Raw genomic sequence first — 21,072 nt, forward strand, 5'->3', positions numbered from 1 at the left:
ATGCATGTCAGCTTCGTGTACAGGTGCTAAACATTTGATGTTATGTTTGCCATGACAATAACTAATAGGCAGACTTATTTTGGCTGATGAGCATACATTTTTGTTTGGATAAAGACACACTGGCTGCACAGAGGCCAGTTTACCTGCTACATGTTATCAAGTTATTCAAAGCAAATGCAGACAGTTTATCATCAAGGCCTCTTCCGGAAATGCAAGAGGATGGAGTAGGTTTTTTTTTTTTTACAAGTTATTTCCCTTTTTTGGCGTCTGTCTTTGAACTATAATAACATGAACATAACATAATTGAATTTTTTATTTTATTGAAATGCTCTAAAATTACAGGATATCTAGGCAACTTGGTGTTGTTAGGCAAGCATGTAATATCAAGAAAGCACACAGTGAAACAAGTACAATTCTTGTGATGAAATAGTTTATGGTGACATTACACCTGTAACAACACAAGGTGGCAGCAAAGTGCTGCTTGAGACTAAATATGCCAAGTACTCTGTGAAATGCTGTGTAAGTCTTTTTTTTTAATTGATGTTCAATACAGAATATAAAAAATGACTGAAAATCATTGTCATCAAGAGTCTCACTTTATTCAGGGAAACTATTTGAATCTCTGAGGTTTGTGCCGTCGTAGAAGGATCTCATAAGCCTCATTGATCTTCACAAACATGGCCTCAGCATCCTTGCTGGGGTTATGGTCTGGATGCCATGTCTTGGCCAGTTCCCTATAGCTGCGTGTTATGTCTTCTAGGGAGGCCTCTATTTCCAATGACAAGACCTGCAACACAAATATATCCACATACACAGTTTTGAGATTATGACAAAGCTAGATGAGTTGCTTTACATGCTAAAAATGCTCAGACTGATGCACAGTATACACCTTAAGGCATATATGTCACCTAGCCTTTTCAAAGGTATGTGTTTACTCACTCGCAGAGCCTCTTTTTCTTTCTCAGTGTACTCTTTTAAAAGTATTTCCAACATCCTCCTCCAAGCGTCTTCATAGTAACCCCCTCCAGTAATTACACACAAGAGCCGATATGGCATTAAAAGAATGTACTCAAACACATTTCGGAGCCAAGGCAGGAACCAGAATATATCCAGCAGTGCTGCTACACAGTCAGACAGGTAGTACAGTGTGGCTGTGGTGTTATGGAAAATACAGTAACCCAGCGGAGCAGAGAAGGCCAGCCAGGCCAGACCAAGCCTGTAAATCCGTGGTCCTAAATAAGACAGAAGAACATTTAATTGTAGTGAATCTTAAAGGTTTGGTGAGGGACAGTGAAAGTACAAGTAGAACTGATGGTGTTGTCTTGTGAGGTGTTCTCACCTAGTTTCTGTGAGCTCCCTGGTGGCGGTGGAGGTCTGTGCCTGCGGTGCGATGCAGCAGTAACACTGGCAGCCAGGCTTATAGGGAGGGGGGATAAGCTGCTGCCATAGAATATTGGGGAGGTTATGAGACAAGTAGTCAACGTTTTCCTGAGATCCGAAGTCTGCTGGCCGATACATGACACCAAATGTACCCCTGCACCCACACATAAAGGCAGGACAATCAAGTAGAAGAAGTTGAGGGAGTTCAGTCCAATCAGAGCCACGGTGCCAAAATAGATCCCAACAAACACCTGTCCAACAAATCTGACAGGGCTCACAGGTGGGAGCACCATAGTGGGACGTGTTTTTCTGTCTTTTTCTGCCTCTTGATTGGCCTCGCTAACATATGCAGGAATACGTATGAACTCTCTGACCCAGCCAAACCCGAATCCTCCCAGGGTGAGCATCCATAACAGAGCATGGCTGTCTCTTCCTAAATATACATGGTGAAGGCCCAAAGGCCCACCCATTGCCCACAGGACATAGGCTACCATGACACTTTTTGCCATCCTGTGGCCTTGGTGGATCACTTCCTGTACAGTTCAATATAAGTCCTCCTTCATGAGTACCTGCAACAACAAAAAAAGAAGGAAATAGTTAAGTCTTCATTTATGGCATTTTTTACATCTCAAAACCACATCATAGAAAACCCACCATAACAATCCCTGAACACCAGACAAAAGAAAGACATGTAATAAAATAGTGTATATATGAGTTCTGACTAATACTATAATTGAAAATAAAAAACAAATAGACATAACCAATAAACTAAGGTGAATCAAAACACAGTACATACAATGTTAAGTACATTTGTCACATTACTTCTCCGATTCTCTGTTATGCTGCGTTGCCTGCTGATAGCTATTTTACATTATGTATGCATTTGACCTTTCACAAGTCATTGTTGTACATGTCACTGTCAGTGTGTTTTCTCAATAGCGTGTGTGCTCCTGGTATCTCTGCAAAGTGATTTTAATCTCTTTCCTGGTTAAATAATATATTATATAAGAGGGATTTATCTTAGCTCATGATTTTATGCCATTACATGATTGAAAATGTTGCCGGCTGTAACTGACTATGTTTTTATATGTATTTTTTCATAAAAACCTCACATGTTTTACAAAAGTTCCGAATTTGACAAATGCCCCAACCTTTTTTATAGAACCAATCCACAGTTATTCCAAAGGCTATATCAGTCTGCCCCCTTCAATGTATTTATTTAAAAAAAATACAACTAAGATCTATTTTATTTAGCAGATAAAACAAGGTTACTTACTTAACTCATGATTTTAAAATCCTTATCCCCATGAATCCTTTCCTGTTCTTTCAGTAGTTGAAGTTGTTGCATGTTATTGCAACAGTTGGACTTTGAATCATGACAATGAAATTACGCTGAGGCTTCATCCGCATTTAGGCAAGACAAGGCAAGGCACCTTTCAACACAAGGCAATTCAAGGTGCTTTACAAAAATCAAAGACATTCAGACAAAGGCATTTAAAAACAGTCATTAAAAAGAAAAGACAATAAAAGAAACATTAAAATAAAAAATACATTAATAAATAGTACATGAATAAAAAGTACATGAATACAAAGTTACAGTGCAGTTTAAGATATGAATAGTTCACACAGAAGTTCCATTTGACTGATGCCTTTCTTTAAGGTTTCTCCGAACATGATCTGTGTACGCTTGTATGGCACATAGGTCCCGAGCAGCATACACAGAGAAAACCAGCCAGGACAAAGTCCCCAGACACTGATTCCCTGGGGTTACTAGCCCCAAATGTTCATTAACCAAAAACGAAACACAACCGCTCTGTTTCAATTAAAAGCAGCGGCAAAAAGACAAGTCTTCAGCCTAGATTTAAAAGTAGTCAGAGTTGCAGCGGACCTGCAGGTTTCTGGGAGTTTGTTCCAGATATTTGGTGCATAATAACTGAACACTGCTTTACCATGTTTAGTTCTGACTCTGGGGACAGAAAGCTGTTCTGGTTTATAATTTAGCAGTAGATCAGAAATGTATTTTGGGCCTAAACCATTCAAAGCTTTATAAACCAGCAGCAGTATTTTAAAATCTATTCTTTGACACACAGGAAGCCAGTGTAAAGACTTCAGAACAGGAGTGATGTGATCCACTTTCTTAGTGTCAGTGAGGACTCGAGCAGCAGCATTCTGAATCAGCTGCAGCTTTCTAATAGATGTTTTAGTGAGACCTGTAAAGACACCATTACAGTAGTCCAGTCTACTGAAGATAAAAGCATTGACAAGTTTTTCCAAATCCTGCTGTGCCATTAGTCTTTTAATGCTATTATGTTCTTTAGATGATAGTAAGCTGATTTAGTCATTGTTTTAATGTGACTGTTGAAACTCAGGTCAGAGTCCATTTAGGTTGTGATAAGGTAAAGAAAAGGACACGTGTACGAGAAAGGACAGTGATTTAAAGTATCTTAAGTTACTCTGTACACAAAAATAATTGTTCTCCTTTGTTTATGATCTCAGAACAGTGGAACAAAGTGTATTCCATGATCATTGCAAAACATTGGGCAGATTTATTTTCAAGATTTTTTTGTTGTGTCCACCACTACCCCATGTTCCCAATAGTAACAACAGCAGAAGATTAACAACAATAAAATGAATTTTTAGCCAAAAGAAAAACATTACTGTCATGTCATATCTTGCTGACACACAGTATGCATATGTGTTAAGGTTCAAATTAAAACCTATGATTTAAACTCATGGTGAACATCTTGTGGCCGAAAGTAATATTGCAACAACAAACAATCCCCTCCTTCAGCATTTCCCCCTATACCTCATTGGAGAAAAAAACTTTTTTTTAAGAAACTTGGAAAGATTATCCTTGCAAAGCAAAACCTTTTTTTTCACCTGTTCTTCAGGATTGAAAACAATTGAGATTGAGATATAGACTTTGAAAATGGATCAAGATATATTTGTTTTCTCACTTGCCTCTCAGTGCTTCAAAACATAAATCCATCTCAAATGCAGACTTCACTCACTGTACTTATTAAGTAGACCTACTTCAACAGTTGTTAACAGTTGTTAACATAAATAGATTTACTCTCAGTACTGTACTTAAGTACAATTTTGTGAGACTTGTACTTTACTTCAGTATTTCAATGTTTTGCTTCTTTGTAATTCACTACAATTCAGGGGTAAATGGTTACTTTTACTTCACTACATTTAATACTTTTGGTTACTTACTGAACAATGGTGTGATACATAATCAACCCTTAAATAAGACTTTAGTTAAACCTGGAGTAAATTCACATGCTACCTTGCATTAAACAAAGATATTAAAACATGCTCCACCTTTACCAGCTATGATAACACTCTAATGCATCAATACTTTTAATCAAAACATTTCATATTCTGAAATGGGCCAATCTGCATTTACTTTTACGTTTGATACATTAGCTATATATAGATGCAAATAGTTTTCTAGTTGTCTTTGAGTAACTATTTGAATGACTTTTACTTGTAACATGTGTAGTCACTCAGATCTGAGTATACAGTAGCCTACATGTGCACATCAAAGTGGTGAACAATACAATCCGTATCTGTGCTATTTCAATTATGTAACTATGAATACCATAATAAGTGTGATAATACCGATGATGCTGACGTACAGTATTAATTACACTGATGACGGACGTTTACCTTAGAGAACTCACTGCTCCATAGTTTTAGTTTCCCCCTCTACATAACCATGAACATTTTGCACAACAGCAACTTTACACAAATGTAATCTATATACTATCATATGTTTCTGCTAATGTAATATATATATAAGTCTGTCTATTTCTGTTGCTGTAGTATGTTGGTCTTTTATAGAACAGTCTAACTTATCTAGAACATTTTACAATAATTCCTTTCTACTGTATACACTGTTGCCCATAAAGTTAGAATAAAATATGTTTTACCTCTTCTCATGAAATGATTGTGACAATTTGATTTTTTTCTTGATAGATAAAGTGTATAACTTGTCAAAACTGTAATAATCAATCTCTTCCAAACATATCACAGTGAAAATTAGATAGGAATACAAATAGGAATGTGTCTGAAAACCAAATTATTCAAACTTTATGGGCAACAGTGTTTACTTGCTGTTTATTATTTTCACTTTTATTTTATTATTTGATCACCTCTTAATTATTTTAATTAAATAAGTTCCCAATTTGGGATCAATCGAGTACCTACTGTATCTAACTGCACACATGTCTGCTAGCCCCCTCCCCCCCTCAGCTTGGCCCCGCCCCCTCACGACCCCTCCCTGCTTGTCTTTTATCAGAGAGTGACTGAAGCTAGCAGCTCACGGGCTAACTCAGCAGTTTAAATGCAGCCGGGCTCCACAGCCACACATCCATGGCATTACTCACAAGATGCCCCGTGTTTTAATTTTGTTAACACATCCTCTCCTCCAGCGCTTCTCAGCCTGAGGACACTGTAATGGTTTCGGAGAATGGAAACGGAAGACGTGTCGGTTAGGGAGCAACTTTTCCACAACCGTGTCCGGGAAACCATAGTAAGTAACGTTACCGCTGTGCTAATGTAACGTCAGTTATTATGCATATGAGGGGTCTCCTCTGCTCTCACAAAGCAAACAGCTGCATAATCAGGGCAGGAAAGCCACGTCGTTTAATTAGAGTGTGTATCACTGCTCAACGCTCCAGTTTAAGTTGACAGTGTCCCTTTTCAGCGTTGTGCAACAGTATACAAGTATAAGTTTGTCGTGACTTTTAGGTACTCTGATGTTAATTTTCTGGCAAAACTTCTGTAAACGTTCATAAAAGCACGCAGGCAGCTGGTCATTATTGTGTGACACAGGAACATCAAGGAGCTTACTCAGCATAGATGGTGCTCTTCCTTTGTTTTTCTGAAGTCCCAGACCTCTTCTCAATTCTCCATTTTCTTATGTCCATGGTTTGGATCAGCCTACTTCACATTTTTCAGTTCGTCTATTCTGTTAATGATGCATCTTACTCTTAACTCTGCTGTGATTGACACTGACTGACTGACTGGTTTGTGCAACGCCTATTGAACTTCAGACTTGCAAGAAAGATCACTACAGTTACAGCAAGGCACATGGATTGTGACCTTTAACCCTTAAAAAAGTACAATCCGATTGGGTGAACGATGTACGATGTAAATGAAAATGAATGATCCGATAAGGAGGTTGAGTAATTATAAAAGCGAAGACTAAGGTAGAATAAAATAACTCGTGGAGCCAAAAGGCCTTTTGCAGAGCAAGCCTCTCCTTAGCAGCAAAACCACAGATCTATTAACATCAATCATTTCATATTGTGTTTAGGTGTCCCCATTTCAGGGTTCTGTTATTTTATTGGTTAGGAGGTTATGGTACTTGGCCATAGTAAGTGCTTAACACCCGTGATTTGTTTAGCTTTCTGCCTTCCTGGATTTTTATTTTCAAGGTATTACTGAATCTGCCAACATGCGGTATCACAGGCAGAACTGATTACATCCTTTAGACCAGGGGTGTCAAACTCAAATACACAGTGGGCCAAAATAAAAAAAATCGGTATAAGTCGAGGGCCGGACTGGTTCAATGTTTATTGCAAAACTTATTGAAATGAACTTATTGGGACTAACAAAGCTTTAATTATTGCCTATAAAAACAACATTAAATAATCAGTTGCTTTAATTTCTTATGGCTCTATCGGCAGCTTTTCCGGTGTCATTTCTTATGATTACATTTTTACACAGGCCAACAACAGCTTAAAAAAAACAATTCCCCTCAAAGAAAAAACTAAACATGCCCTGTTGTCACAAGCAGTCAAAAAGTGCAGAAGGAAACATCCATTAAACTCAGTGTGCTGCTCTGTGATGCTAGTTCAGATACTTGGCATCTCATCTTGGGTGCAAGTTCATCAACGTTTGGGGTCAGGCTCTGAGCTGAGGAAATCCTCAGGATTGAGTGAAGGTGTGCGTGCAATATACCGGCGGGCCAGATCTAATAGTAATTAAAAATTATCCTGCGGGCCGAAATACATTTTAATAATAATAGTAATGATTTGGCACCCGGGCCTTGAGTTTGACACATGCTCTAGACAATCCTACGTCAAATAGTACTCTGAGTAGCAGAGAGATTTTCATTTGTGTGTAATCAACTTTACACAAGCAGCATATAAAGTACTCATGGGTAGTCTTATGCCCTTGTTTTGTCATTGTCCCTTTCCCCTAATGCTATTAGTCCACACATCCTTCTTAATCCCCTGGCTGACCAACAGCTACCATCTCCTCCCAGTGCGCCCTGTCAGCTGCCCCTGTTTAAAATGAATACATTGACCAAATGTGGCCCCAAATGCTGGGAAAATTTGATTAAGGCCAAACGTCTTTATTCACTAGCTAACATTGTTAGAGCACCATTGTTTATCATCTTGGATCAGAGCATCTGGCAAGTTAACAGGTGTACATTTGTCTAGATACATCGTCATGGTAAGATGGTGTTCACATTAGAGCCAGGAGAACACTCCCATAGCCAACGCCTGAGCCGCGAGGGATTAAGAAGGATTAGTTATCAGCAGAATATAAAGTAACAATACGTATCCATGGAACTCCCAGCATCAGAACACCTTAAGATATCGAGTCACATCACACTCATGAAAGATGGTTGAGTACCATGTTATCTGATGTATTATGGCTGTGCTTGTGGGAAAAATCTAAGCACACTTTCACTGTTGTTATACTTTTTCTGTTCTCAATAACAAAATCAAAATCACTAATCTATCACATATTGCATGATGTGGTTCAGTAAAATGATCCCAACAAACTACCGCTGCCAACCACCTTCTTTTGGATTAGGATGGCTTTGCCTGTGCATGATTTGAAGTTATTTCTGGCTCTTGAATAAATCTTGAGTAGGACTTGCCTAATCTATCCTCTTAGTTATAAACAAAGATCGTCATACTTTGCCTGAACGTGTTTAGCTGGGCGCCCCTGAAATAATAAATTCTAAGGGAGTCCACTTGACACTTAGCAAGGGTGTGCTGTGACACTGCCAACCTCCTATTCCTTTGAGTTATAACAGGAAATATGAGGTTATGCAAGATGGGAAATCATTTGAGCTTTATTGTGTTTTGCTTGAATCAGCACAAAGATGTTTAGTTCAGTCTGTGAATTTTAAAAGATATCCATCTGGATGCTGGACTCTTTTTAAACTCTATGGCCTGCTAGGTTCACCCAGCTCTCAACATTGCCTGTCAGTGCACACGTGTCCCCATATTTGTGGACTAAAGGGGTGTTTTTCTACTCATCCACATATTTCTCACCCCAAACCCATCCTTTGTTCCCTGCTTTTCCCTTTATTTTTTAACATACCAAACTAGTCTGCATCATGTTGCAGACTGAGCTGGTTAGTTTTAAAGCCGTTGTTGTTTGTGTGATACAGCTGGTATATTTCTGACGATCCAGCCCACTTACACTGTTTCTCAACAGATTTTATGTTGGTTTTACATAAGATAGTTTATTCAACAAGTCTTTGTTTACATTGTAAAGTGGGTCAAACTCTTGCAATTCCTTGAGCCAAACAGGAGGAGGGGTGTAAGCCCGCACCCCAACTCCATTGTTATTGTAACATGTCCATATGTCCCATGGATCCAATTTATAATGAGCGTGGAAACATAATTTAAATGCACACTGTCTCACCATGAATAGTATTGCGAGGCCCTCTATACCGTTGAGGGTATTTTTATTGTTCACAGTACATGTATTGAACTATTCCATTGCAACATCACTTTAATGGTAACCCGATGCTAATAAATCTGTAGGCTTTTTGTTCTTCCATGAAGTCATCCATTTAAGCATTAAGCGTGTTACACCTGTAAGTATGTCATCACATTTCTGTCTTCCTACAGAGACACTCTCTTTGTTTGCTTTTGCTGTTCTGACCTCAAGGGCAAACTTCTACTACTGCTACCCTTACTGACTTCTAAGTTGCCATGTGGAAATAATTTCTGATCTGGCAACATCACTTCATTCAACTGTCAGTCCAACACTTTTGTGAACTGCTTCTCAACTATTGAATGGATAAAATATGTAGGAAAACAGTCCAGCCTCAGCTGTTCTTTGACAACTAATAGTAATACTTATAGGTAGCAGGCTACACTACATGCCATTGGTTTATTTTACTTTTTGAAAGTACTTTAAATCCTTGTTTCACATAATTGTAACTTGCACTCTCTTACACAACTAACATACTAACCTACTAACATGGCTTGCAACATAGAGCTGAGTTAGACTAGCTGAGAACTGGTTTCCCAAAATGCCTGCTGCAAAGAGAGTAAAGAATTAAGATTTTGCTGACAAGGACCATTTTGACCAGTAGGAGTAATGATAGAACTGAAAAGTTATCTATGAAATGACTTTGTTGTTTTTGTTTAAAATAAGTGCTATGGCCTAGTGGGGCACGAAGTGTGGCAAAAGGATTTAAGTCTTGTTAAGATTGCTATTAATGTTGAAAATTAGTAAGGGGAACATTGTGCCCAGATTAGTTTGGGGTGCATCTGTGAATTGTTTTGCTCTGACGGCATGTTTTTTTTACCTAACAGGTACACAAGGTTTAGAAATATTGTATTATTAATTTGTAATCATACAATGTGTGTCTGAGCAACAACAAGGTGTTCTACATACTGTCACCCGTGGTGCATGGAACGGACAAAGCTGAAGTTAAATTGAAAGATGTGAAGATTTATTTTGTATCCAAAGGTATCTGTTCCATCATGTTTTGTGTTGTCATGCATGCAGTTTACTTCAGTATTTTGGGTTGAAAGGTTAAAAGCTTTGCCAGACAACTGATTACTGAGTGAATGTAGGTTTAGTCTAAATTGTTAGCAGAATTGGAGCAATGTCAGATGATGATCTTTACAAGCAGCATGGGGTCTATCTGTCACGGGTATAAACCCGTCTTTCTTCTGCTTCTCCTAATCCCCCCGAGTTCATCACTGTCACTCATTTCACTCTTTGTCGGGATCAAGTGGTAATCTGCAGCCTCCATCTGTCTTTTGTGACCCGTGCAAAATGGTGTATGTTTTGGGCTGTTTGCATCTATTAAAAATATTTCTGCCTGTTTGTTTATATGCAACAGAATAAACTATGAAAGAACAAACTGTTGAAGCTGACCGTGTCCTTGCCATGTCCTCTCCTCTTATCTTTTTCCTCTTATTCTATAAGTGTTTGTGCCGTGTACAACCCCCTCTTTTAAGAACTATCAGAATATCCTACACCAGAGAGCCTGAATACATGTGTTGCTTATCAGAAGTATTGGGCAGAACATGACTGTTTGTTTTTATTGCTGCATTTCCTTTATGCGATTAGCTGTTTAAACGAGTAAAATAAATAACCTTATCTCTTCTTTCTGTCTTTCTACAGATATGTGTGCTCCTGTTTACTTGCCTTTACATAGTGTCCTACCTCATACTTACCCACTTCAAGAAGACTGCAGAGTTTATCACAGGTGAGTTTTTTAATATGACTCATCCTGGATTTGAACAGGTGCACCACACAAAGACTGCTCTGTGAGAAGATTTATTTCAAAGGCTTATGTAGAATAGCTTGGGGGTGAATTGATGGTGTTGACAAGTAGAGTGATTACATCTGAGTTTTGGAATTTCTTCCACAGAGTACGTTTGCCAAAGCAAGCCCAGGTTTTGTTAAAACACCACTTCTCTATTTTGAGTCAATCGGCTCTTATTTATAGTTCGTGGCTGAGTTTACGGCTACAGCAGCAGCAGGGTCTAAAGCTAGATGAATCTAAGGAAAGCAACGCAACGACTGAGTAATGTTTGCTATTTCCCAAACCTTACTCAGTTTCATCAACGTTCCTGATATCGCCATACTTTTGAATGATTGTATTATACATACACATTTGTATATTTGAAAAACAGCTATTGTTAACAGAGCTTACGTTGAAAGTTACAATGCCAGGCATGCACGTTTTAACCCAAGGCTCTGGACCTTGGCTGGAGCATTCCAGAGGGGAAGAATGTGTGTCTTGTAACCTGTACTGTGTCTTCAGGGGGTATCCCTGCTGATCAGGGTGGTGGAGGGGCGCTGAAAAATGTTGCTACATGGAAAACAGTTGCACTTTGGAGTTAATGTTTGAAGGCTTTACAACAACTCAAAAGTACAACTGTGTTTCATATAGCAACATACTCTGCTACTACGAGGAGAGAAAGATCTCAAAGTACTTTTTTTTTTTAACATACTGTTCAGTGTTCAACCATCAGCATCCCAAAACTGGCTTAATCTCACATTACTTTCACTTACTGCCTTCTTTTATTTTTGACAGTTGTAACAACTATGTTGTGTGGTCATCACAGTAATGCCAATCAACACATTTTTACTGACAAGCATTTTCATTAATGCAACATGCCTTGCATATTTGTATCTACAGTTATTTCTCGATTATTAAAACTAAGAAAATATTTAAAGTTCTGCAGGGGGAATTGGCTGCCAGAAACTTAACAAATCAAATAATATTCCATTATTGGAAGCAGATGTTGGATCCTTTGCAAGATCTCTCTGCTCGACTGAGGCTGGGCTTAGTTAAAATCCTGGGATATGACCAGATCTTTTCTTTTTTTGAGGGGGGGACCTGCTATGTACTAGCCCACTGTTGTAAATGTTATCTTTGCTTCAACAACAGCAGGACAGTTTTACCCTGCAGCTAAATGCCGATTGTGCAATACCTCTCTACTGACTTGTTTGGGAAAATAAGGAGCCAAGAACTGGTTTCTGCTCCTCAGGCTTTTTGTCGTTATTAGAAAACTGTGCCAACATTTGCACAAGAAGAAATGACAGTAGCATGTTTTCTATGGAGCACAAGTTTAGAGATGTATAGCAGGTTTTGTAATACTTTACAGTGCTCTGGGCACATAGTAACATTTAGAGACTGCTCCCTTTCACACAAATAATTCTCTCTTTGCAGTTTCCTCCTCATATGTTTTGCACTTTTCACGAGTGAAAGTTGGCCTTGCTTGAACAAAATGTTCCTAACATGCTCGCCCCCACTAACTCCCCACTCTGAGGCCAGGGAGACCCTTTTTATCCTGCATAGAGACTGAAGCTACTACACCTTTTCCCTATATATCTATGTATATACAGTTTACACACACTGCCCCAAAAGCTTTTACTAACACCTGCTCAAAAACACATAAGTTGGCTATATCTGTGGCAACATATAGTTTTAATCATGTGTCTAGTTAAAACATAGATTGGGCACCTTTTCAAAAAATTTAAAATAAATCACACTTATATAATATATTAAATACAACTTATTTCTCTACTCTCTTTCAGATGATGTCGAAGATGCCACCGTCAACAAAATTGCGTAAGTAAAGCCCTTTTTAATAATTGCCTGCTTAACAGCAATCTGTTTTTACTCACTCGTATAATTGTGTCCATGTGAATGATTGAGCACATTAGTCAGGGTGACGTCTGGTGGGCTGAGGTAATTGGGCTGTAGTTTTATTGCCCTGGTGTGTTGGTTGGGATGAGGGCACTTAGGTGTCACTCTGCCCTTTGTCCCTACACGCTGGCGCTGTATTATCTCAGTCAACCTTTCAACTTGGCTGTTAGGCTAAACACAAACACAGTTGTGACTTCACTGATGACTTGTTTTTCTCCTTCTTCCAGGCTGTGGTTGTGCACGTTCACCCTGTCTGTCGCAGTGTGTGCTGTGCTCCTTCTCCCCATCTCCATTCTGTCCAATGAGGTGCTGCTCACCTTCCCACAGAGCTACTACATGCAGTGGCTCAACGGATCTCTCATCCACGGTACACCCTAATGTTTTTCTAAGTCAACAACACCTAAGGGTTAATATTCATTAAAACCTGTCTAACAGCAGTAGGCATTGATTTAACTTTCCTAGGCCATGGACAAAACACATTATAATTTAAGTGGTGTTCCACTTTAAGGATCACTAATAATAACCTCCAAATCAATACACTGTGCAGGCCTGTGTCCAAACAGATAATTATTATGGACTGAGTGTCTGTGACCTTGCTGTGGGCAGAGCAGTGCATGTTCAAACTGTTTCACAACTGCTCATGTTGACCTCTGCCGAGCCCTTTGACTCCGTATAATTACTGTTTTACTTTCAACTGATCCTGACGCACACAAACTTAAAGAGGCCTGTAGTGTTGATTCATATGAGAAACAATTGAATGTAAATATTTTCACAAATGTTTTGATATTTTATTCTTTTTGGTAGGACTATACCTCACAGTGGTTGGCAGTGGTACTGCTGAAATGCCATGTCACAGCCCTTTTATCACTAAAGAATGTGTGCACTGAAAACTGACAGAACATCTCTCTTTCTCTCCATCAGGATTGTGGAACCTAGTTTTCCTTTTCTCCAATTTGTCGCTGGTGTTCCTCATGCCTTTTGCCTACTTCTTCACCGAGTCTGAGGGATTTGCAGGGTCCAGAAAGGTACTGCCTTCAGCATTTACTCATCAATTGCACCTCTAGACTCCAGAACCATTTAATAAAGACTTAACAGAAAATTCAACTTGACATATTTTATCATTATTGATTACTATGTGGATTATTTTGTTGTTTATTTGATATAGTTTATTGTATAAAATCTCAGGAAAATTCAAGGTGAAGTCTTGTGTATTCAGTTTAAAATAACCTATAACACGGAAATCAGTAAATCTCCATATTTGAGAGGCTGAAAACAGATTTGATTGCCTTTACGCATAACATAAGATGAATATACAGTTATCAAAAAAAAAAAAAGTTGGCTATTATTGTTCTGTTGCACATCACAGAGTATGTGTTTTGTTTGTGTAGGGTGTTATGGCTCGAGTGTATGAGGCCGTTGTGCTGCTGTTGCTGCTGGCTCTGCTCGTGCTGGGCATTGTGTGGGTGGCATCGGCCCTCCTCCACGACAACATCGCCAGGAAGAGCCTCTACGGTGAGTCACACGCATTATACCTGAAGAACCCTGCGTAACAATGGGTTTTACAGTTTAATAAAGCTGCTCTCCTTTTCTAAATGTCAGACCTGTGGGAGTATTACCTTCCCTACCTATACTCGGGCATCTCTCTGTTTGGAGTGTTGCTGCTCTTGTGTAAGTATGTCTTAATCACAATGACTTGAGCAGCTAAAGGCTATGACATATGACACTTTCACATCACCATCTGTGTGCTTCCCTCCTCAGTGTGCACTCCCTTTGGGTTGTCCCGAATGTTCAGTGTCACTGGCAGCCTGTTGGTCAAACCGCGGGTGAGTCACAGTTACTACACTTCCCACTTTGCATAGAGTAGTCTTTATATTAAGTCATCTTGTGGCTGTAAACTGTAGTTTCCATAGCGATTGATGTCTCTTATATCCCTTAGCTGTTGGAAGATGTAGAAGAAACGTTGAACTGTACAACATTCGAGGAAGACTCGCTCTCCAGGAAACTGAACTGTGAGTGTGTCACCATAAACATTTGCCTTTTTCTTCACATTTAAAGCGGAGTGATTGACTGTTCGTTTTTATTATGTGATGTTGTGTCCGGTTGAAGACGGCGGATCGGCGTCATGCTGGGTCAAGCTGAACTTGGAGGCAATGAAAAAAGATCATCAGACAGTCCGGAGCAAGCGCATTGCCCTGGGTAAGACTGTTCAACCAAGCTGCTCTCTGATAGGCTTATCTCACTGATTTACATTGTAAAGCAATATGTTGCTTTACACTAATTTTATTGTTGGTTCTTCTATTTTATTATTTTGGCTTACCTCACAGAAATGCGTAGGAAAGCGTCCCCATGGCAGCGAAACCTGGGATATCCACTGGCCATGCTTATGCTGCTCGCATTGACGGTACCGTACCATTTTTTTATGTATTCTTACTGCCTGTTTTAACTCTGTTTTTCACAAAGATGGTTGTTTTTAATGATTGTATAATTACTGTTTGTGTCTTTTCAGGTGATGTGCGTACTGATGGTCTGTTTCAATGTGCTGGAGTTGCTCCTGGATGAGACTGCTATGCCCAGAGGAATGGAGGTGAGGATTTATTCAGAAACAGCCTGTGAAGATGCTTGGTGTGCTACACTGAGTCATTTGTGTACACTGATGGTTGTTTATCTTTCTGTCTTTTAGGACCCTAACCTGGGGATGGCCTCCTTCTCCATGTTCGGCGCGCTGGGCGCTGCAGTTCAAGTAGTCCTCATTCTGTATCCTTTTATTCCATTCACCTGCTGTGAGTGTGTGTGACCATGTCCCCTTTGGCTCTGACTCAGCCATTTACAGACTACCATTCATATTTGACATGCGAGTTATGTTTACTCATGATGTTCCATCCATACATTTAATAAGCATTCAAAATGCGCTTGGATATTTCTATCTCTGTAGTCTTCTTTCCAGTGTTTTTCTTAAAATGAATGTCAGCTACCTGATGGTGTCCTCAGTGGTGGGCTTCTACAGCTCCCCTCTTTTCACTAGCCTCATGCCTCGTGCACAGGACACCAACCTCACACAGGTAAATGAAAGCTAACCTTTGCATGCATTTTATCGCATAGTGAGGTATACGAGTGTTGTGTTTATTCCTCATAGTAACTTCAACATTCCTGTTTTTTTCTTTAGATAATCGGAAACTGCGTTTCACTTCTTATCCTGAGCTCAGCACTGCCAGTCTTTTCACGCACTCTTGGTAAGGAAATGTGTCTATATAAGACTACAGACAGGTCACAGTTCTATATATCATACTGATTTCTAGCAGGTTTTGAGTATGTCGTGTCTTTACAGTGGAATATTGAAGTATACAAAATATTCAGGATGCATAAAAAAACATTTTTGATACTTGAGTGCTGTTTTGTTATTGTTCCACAAGGCAATGCACAAAACTAAAGTAAAAAAAATTGTGAGACAGTTCAAAGGAGGTCGTTGAAAACCTAAAAAGCAGTATTTAATCTGTGGAAAAATGTCCTTTTTCGTTTAGATTTATTTTATTTAAAAGGAATATCCTTTGACAATAAAAATTATAATAACTTTAAGCCCCTTTCCAACCGCATTTACTAAGTGCTTTACAATTGAAACAAAAATACATATTACATTTAAGCCAAATCATCAAAAAGCTTCATTTTAAAATCCAAATAGTTTGATTACTATTTGGATTTTAAAATTAAGCTTTTCGATGAATTGGCTTAAATGTAATATGTATTTTTTTCTATATATAAAACATGGCAACAGAGCTTGCTGATTCAACATTTTACTCGTAGTTTTAGTAATGCCCACAAGAGGGCATCTGTATGCCATGACCACTTTAGCTGAGGCGTAAGCAGTTTAATCAAGCAGAACATTTTATTTTGCTTATCTTCCATCAGGGATCACCCGCTTCGATTTACTGGGAGACTTTGGTCGGTATAACTGGCTCGGGAACTTCTACATTGTCTTCATGTACAACATGCTGTTTGCTGGACTCACCTCGGCCTCCCTGATCAACACCGTAACTTGGGCCGTGCAGCGAGAGCTCATCCGTGCCTTTGGTCAGTCTAAGTTTTATTTTATTCTTTCAAGCAAATCCAAGTAATCTATATGCATATATTTCTCTGTGTGACATTGTGTTACTGAAATTCATTGCACTCGTATCATACGTTTTCCCACCTTTGGCCCCATTTCCCGATGGGCTGGTCTCTCTTCCTCAGATAGAAAGAATACAATTCTTTCAGGAAAGTGTAAGGGGACAAGAGGAGAGTCAGGTCTCCTTGGGGACCTTTAGGCACACCGCCCTGGACCCCTCGCAGCACACACACCCACTACCTCCACCCAACACAAACAAGTGCTTGGAGCTTGGACACGCCAAACACACACACACATGCACACATTCCCCTTCCTCACAGTATAGATAGCATCTCTGCACCATAGCAGCTCTCCTGCACTTTCCCATTGCCTCCCAACCTACTTTTGTTCTGTGATTAATAGACCCCAATTCAACCTAAATCAGTATTTTTCTTAGCTTTGCAAGTAAAGTGCTCCACTGTGTGCGTGATGTTAAAGCCCTTCATTTTTTTTTTCAGGTCTCCACAGATTGCCTTTAACTGTGTCACGCTCGACCGTACCCTTCAGGCTCCTCCTGGCCAGTGGACTGTCTAAAATCCAGTGACTTTTCCTCTTCACTACTGCCTTTCCTGAACTCACCCACTTAAAATGTGCAACTATTGGATTAAAGGCATTTGCAGTTCAGTCGGTTTGCCAGTTGGTACACGGGACAGGGCGCCCAGTGTGAAGAAACCCAAGAAGGTGACAAGTCTCCGTGTCCAGTGGGAGCTCTGCTGTGTTTGTTGACCAATACATCAGGGTCCGATATTGTGCAGTTCTTTTTTTGTGGTTAGCTGAGTCATGGTTAAGACTAAGACTAGGGAAAAGGGATTTAAGCCATACCGGCAGTCTTGTCATAGTGGACAATAAATGTGCAGTCCCCCTCACAAAGCCTGGTGCTTCATAAAAAGAGGATCCAGTTGATAGTGGTGGTTTAGTTGACACATGTGAAAGTCAGCAGAGTTATTTTGAAATATTACATTGTAACTATGACTTAATTTCCTCTTCCTGCTCCAGGTCACTTGAGCGCTCTCTCTTTCTCTGTGGCTTCCCCACGCTTTTCCCTCTCTGGTTGTACCACTATTTTAAGATTGGGAATCTTACTTCCTTGTGTTTGGTTGTCCAGTCTGCACCGGTGTTATGTTAGTAAATGAGAGGAAGGGCTTATTGGGAACAAGTAGGACACAACGTACCTTGTCTATCTATGGATCTTCAGGTTACACAGGGAATATGTGAGTGGAGTTATGATCTTAGTGTTGGAGCTATTTTTATAAACCCAGTTTACGAGCAAAACTAAGCATTTGCTGCAGTGATTATTAATCAGGGTTTTTATACTTTAGTAGATGACAGTACATTTACTGAGTCTGAGGGTTACTCATACATTGACAAAGGTACATTAAAAAGAAAGCTTTACACTTTGTCTTATGCAAGACTTTTGAATGTCAAGTGACACTCACTAGGAGGAACTTCTGCGTTTTGACCAATCAAACTGTGAATAAAGAATCTATGGGGAGAAGTGCAATATTTCAAAGGTAAACGCACAACATTTAACTTTACCAAAAGTAATTTTTAAGTCTTCTTAGTGCTTTTTATTTTTATTTTCTGTGAAGTATTTGTTCATCTCGTTCCTCTTTGAGAAAGCTCAGAATAGTTTCTAGAATATTTTTGAAAAGTGAATGTGACCACCACCAATGCAAGCATTTCCAGTGTTTTTATTCTTACCCAAATGCTTTTATGTTTATCAGCTGTATCTCATCCTCTTAAATGTGTTGGTGACCCTGTGTCACCGTTTGCCATTGCTGCTGTATCAGCAGGTTATTAGCTGTTGGTTTGACCAGCAGAGGACAGTGTCTCTTAAACCCAACACCAGCCTCTGTGTACGGGTAGTCTCTCTTATGTATAATAAATATGGAGCACTCTAAGGTTTACTTATTTCACTTTTCTTCGGGAATTTTCTTTTTGTTTTTTATTATTTATGGGCATTTTGGGATCTATACTTCACATGTTAACTCTTTTTAACAGTCATTAAAACTATTTCAATGTGATACGGTTGAGACAAAATAAATTCTTTAGAGTTGTTCTCAAAGATTACAAAAAATAGTTTTGTTTACCTTAAAAATGTTTCCGATTGATGGACATTGTTTTAAGAGCAAAGGGCAATAAAAACAGTCTTGTGTTTTTAACTGCTTTGTGTCCTTTTTGGATCGAGATGAATTTCACTGCTAATGCCGCTACATTTCATTTAATGTAACTACACTACTTCTGATCTGCTGTGGTGAGTGTGATGGTGTAGGCGTCTGTCCTCTTTGTCCTTCCACCCTTTTGTTGCACTTCTTTAATCAGCGGCAGAAGAAAGCCATATTTTGGCCTGTCTGTCAGCAGTGTCCAGCCGCGACGCCACTACAGTCATAGCCCACGCTTTCCCCACTCTGATGCAACTGCCAGATTAAAACCTGCAAATCAGGAGGAGAAGCCACATCCACTCACATTCACTCTTCACGTCCCCACCACCCACCTCCTTTCTACCATCCCTTTTCCTTGCCTATTGTTCATTTCCTCATCTAATTTTTCTGAAGTCAGTTCAAGAAAACCCAGTCTCTGATTAATTTCTCCCTCTTGATTTTTGTTTGCATTTCTTGTTTTGTTTTGTTGGATGTTTTAATTAAGCTTATTTGGATTAGATTTTGTTTTGCACTGCGTTTCCTTTGCCGAGAGGAAATGAACTCAAAGGTCGCTGTAACATTACTTGCACATCTGGAGAATGGTTACCCTCTGAGGAAACATGTAAGGCAGATATAAGGTGTGTAGAAAAGAAGTTTGTGCATTATCATTGTCTTGAAAGAAGAAGCAGTTTTGAGTTCAAAAGGGCCAGTCATTATTCACCAAATTCCTTTGGGGAACAACTTGGACAGCACACTTAGCCATTGCTGAACAATGCTAAGTAAATATAAACAATTACTGTAATATATTAAAATTGTTTGTATAGTGCTCTCCCCAAACTAAAAGTATCCTTGAGTTTAAAAGAAACAATGCCAAGTTTTACTTTTGAAAGTTGTTTTTAAGCCAGGTGATTTTTATTAGCTTATTAGAGAAAGTAAAGCAAACTGGATTTGAGGTACATTGTTCACACAGACAGCAAGTAACAACCTGATATATTCCTTAATCTTGGATTTAGTTGGAGAAACATTGGGATAGCACCTCCCTTCAGCAAAATATAAAGGTTGATAGCAGTGCAATCAAAGTGTCGCAGCAGTCCCATTGGGTAACACACACTATTGGACTGGCTGTTGGGCATATCGGGGACAAGGCGGGAGACGGGCAGTGTGTAATGGGATGAGATAGGCTATCTTTATTGTCAAAACATAAGAATGAAGGGGGAAAAAGATACAGATTAGCTTTCCTGACAGTCGGCCTTTTGAAGTCGGTGCCAAAGTGCATTAGGGGCTGTTATTCCCTCGGTTGTACGCTCGCAAATACAGAACCACTGACAGGAAAAGGCGAGACTTGCCCCCTAATCAACTGATAATGGGTCACACTGTCCATTTGTCGTAGCTGCCCGCCATCCTGCGTGCACACTCACGGCACACTTGCTTCACACAGTCGCCTGTTGCAGGCCTTTGTTTCATTAGGTCAGGGTGAATGGCCCGAAATGGCTGTTGAGGACTGTAATATCACAATAGTTAATTATTCAAGCATACACTGTCTGATCTTTACAATGTAAATCATGTTTTTTGGGTCAGGTTTACAAAACAAGGTACGCATCATGCATGACCTTTGACCTGCTTGTCTGGGCCAGGAAGTCCCACCCTTTTTATTCTATTGTCCACTTCAGTGCAGCATCGCCTCAAACTCAGCCCTCTGGCGTTCGTTTTGAAAGGCCAAATCGAGGCTGAGCAAAGCAGCTTGAACCTGGAGTTGGTGTACGCTGATGTCCAGCAATTTGTGTTCTTAAACGTCTCCTACTATTTTTAGGCATATATTATTGGTCTCAGATATATACAAATATATAAAAAAACATGTCTATGAAGTGTTTTGCTCAAAATACCAAACAGATCACCCATTCTAGCCATGCCTCATACCCCTCTATTTCAGGCCTGTTAGAGAAGTGCTGATTCTGGGTCCCTAGCTAATTGAAAAA

At 39.5% G+C, this 21,072-nt stretch overlaps 2 protein-coding genes across 3 annotated transcripts; one reads left to right on the forward strand and one right to left on the reverse strand.

The window, feature by feature from the left end:
- Positions 1–577: 577 nt before the first annotated feature.
- Positions 578–6,414, reverse strand: dnajc22 (DnaJ (Hsp40) homolog, subfamily C, member 22). Of its 2 annotated transcripts, none has more exons than XM_079675982.1 (4): positions 6,238–6,414; positions 1,340–1,949; positions 940–1,232; positions 578–787 (listed from the first exon to the last, which is right to left on the reverse strand). In XM_079675982.1, exons 2-4 carry the CDS (start codon positions 1,887–1,889, stop codon positions 611–613), a joined length of 1,020 nt encoding a protein of 339 aa, XP_079532108.1. In that variant the 5' UTR covers positions 1,890–1,949; positions 6,238–6,414; the 3' UTR covers positions 578–610. The 2 variants fall into 2 exon arrangements, with proteins under 2 accessions (XP_079532108.1, XP_079532107.1); XM_079675981.1 differs by lacking the exon at positions 6,238–6,414 and adding an exon at positions 2,657–2,813.
- On the forward strand, positions 5,666–19,117 carry lmbr1l (limb development membrane protein 1-like). Its single transcript, XM_079675963.1, has 17 exons — positions 5,666–5,917; positions 10,780–10,864; positions 12,706–12,739; positions 13,045–13,184; positions 13,739–13,842; positions 14,206–14,329; positions 14,417–14,485; positions 14,576–14,640; positions 14,754–14,826; positions 14,924–15,013; positions 15,142–15,218; positions 15,324–15,401; positions 15,498–15,571; positions 15,786–15,876; positions 15,981–16,047; positions 16,721–16,882; positions 17,414–19,117. Exons 1-17 carry the CDS (start codon positions 5,855–5,857, stop codon positions 17,497–17,499), a joined length of 1,482 nt encoding a protein of 493 aa, XP_079532089.1. The 5' UTR covers positions 5,666–5,854; the 3' UTR covers positions 17,500–19,117.
- Positions 19,118–21,072: the final 1,955 nt, after the last annotated feature.

The sequence above is a fragment of the Notothenia rossii genome (genome assembly GCF_949606895.1).
Source record: "Notothenia rossii genome assembly, chromosome: 4".
Taxonomy (NCBI): Eukaryota; Metazoa; Chordata; class Actinopteri; order Perciformes; family Nototheniidae; genus Notothenia; species Notothenia rossii.

Coding starts and splice junctions, on each gene's coding strand:
- dnajc22 (XM_079675982.1), bottom strand. CDS start 1,889: ATGGCAAAAAGTGTCATGGTAGCCTATGTCCTGTGGGCAATGGGTGGG. Junction 1,233..1,339: donor AGGGAGCTCACAGAAACTAG/GTGAGAACACCT, acceptor TGTCTTATTTAG/GACCACGGATTTACAGGCTT. Junction 788..939: donor AAGAAAAAGAGGCTCTGCGA/GTGAGTAAACAC, acceptor TTTGTGTTGCAG/GTCTTGTCATTGGAAATAGA.
- lmbr1l (XM_079675963.1), top strand. CDS start 5,855: ATGGAAACGGAAGACGTGTCGGTTAGGGAGCAACTTTTCCACAACCGT. Junction 15,014..15,141: donor GAGCAAGCGCATTGCCCTGG/GTAAGACTGTTC, acceptor CTTACCTCACAG/AAATGCGTAGGAAAGCGTCC. Junction 15,219..15,323: donor TTATGCTGCTCGCATTGACG/GTACCGTACCAT, acceptor GTGTCTTTTCAG/GTGATGTGCGTACTGATGGT.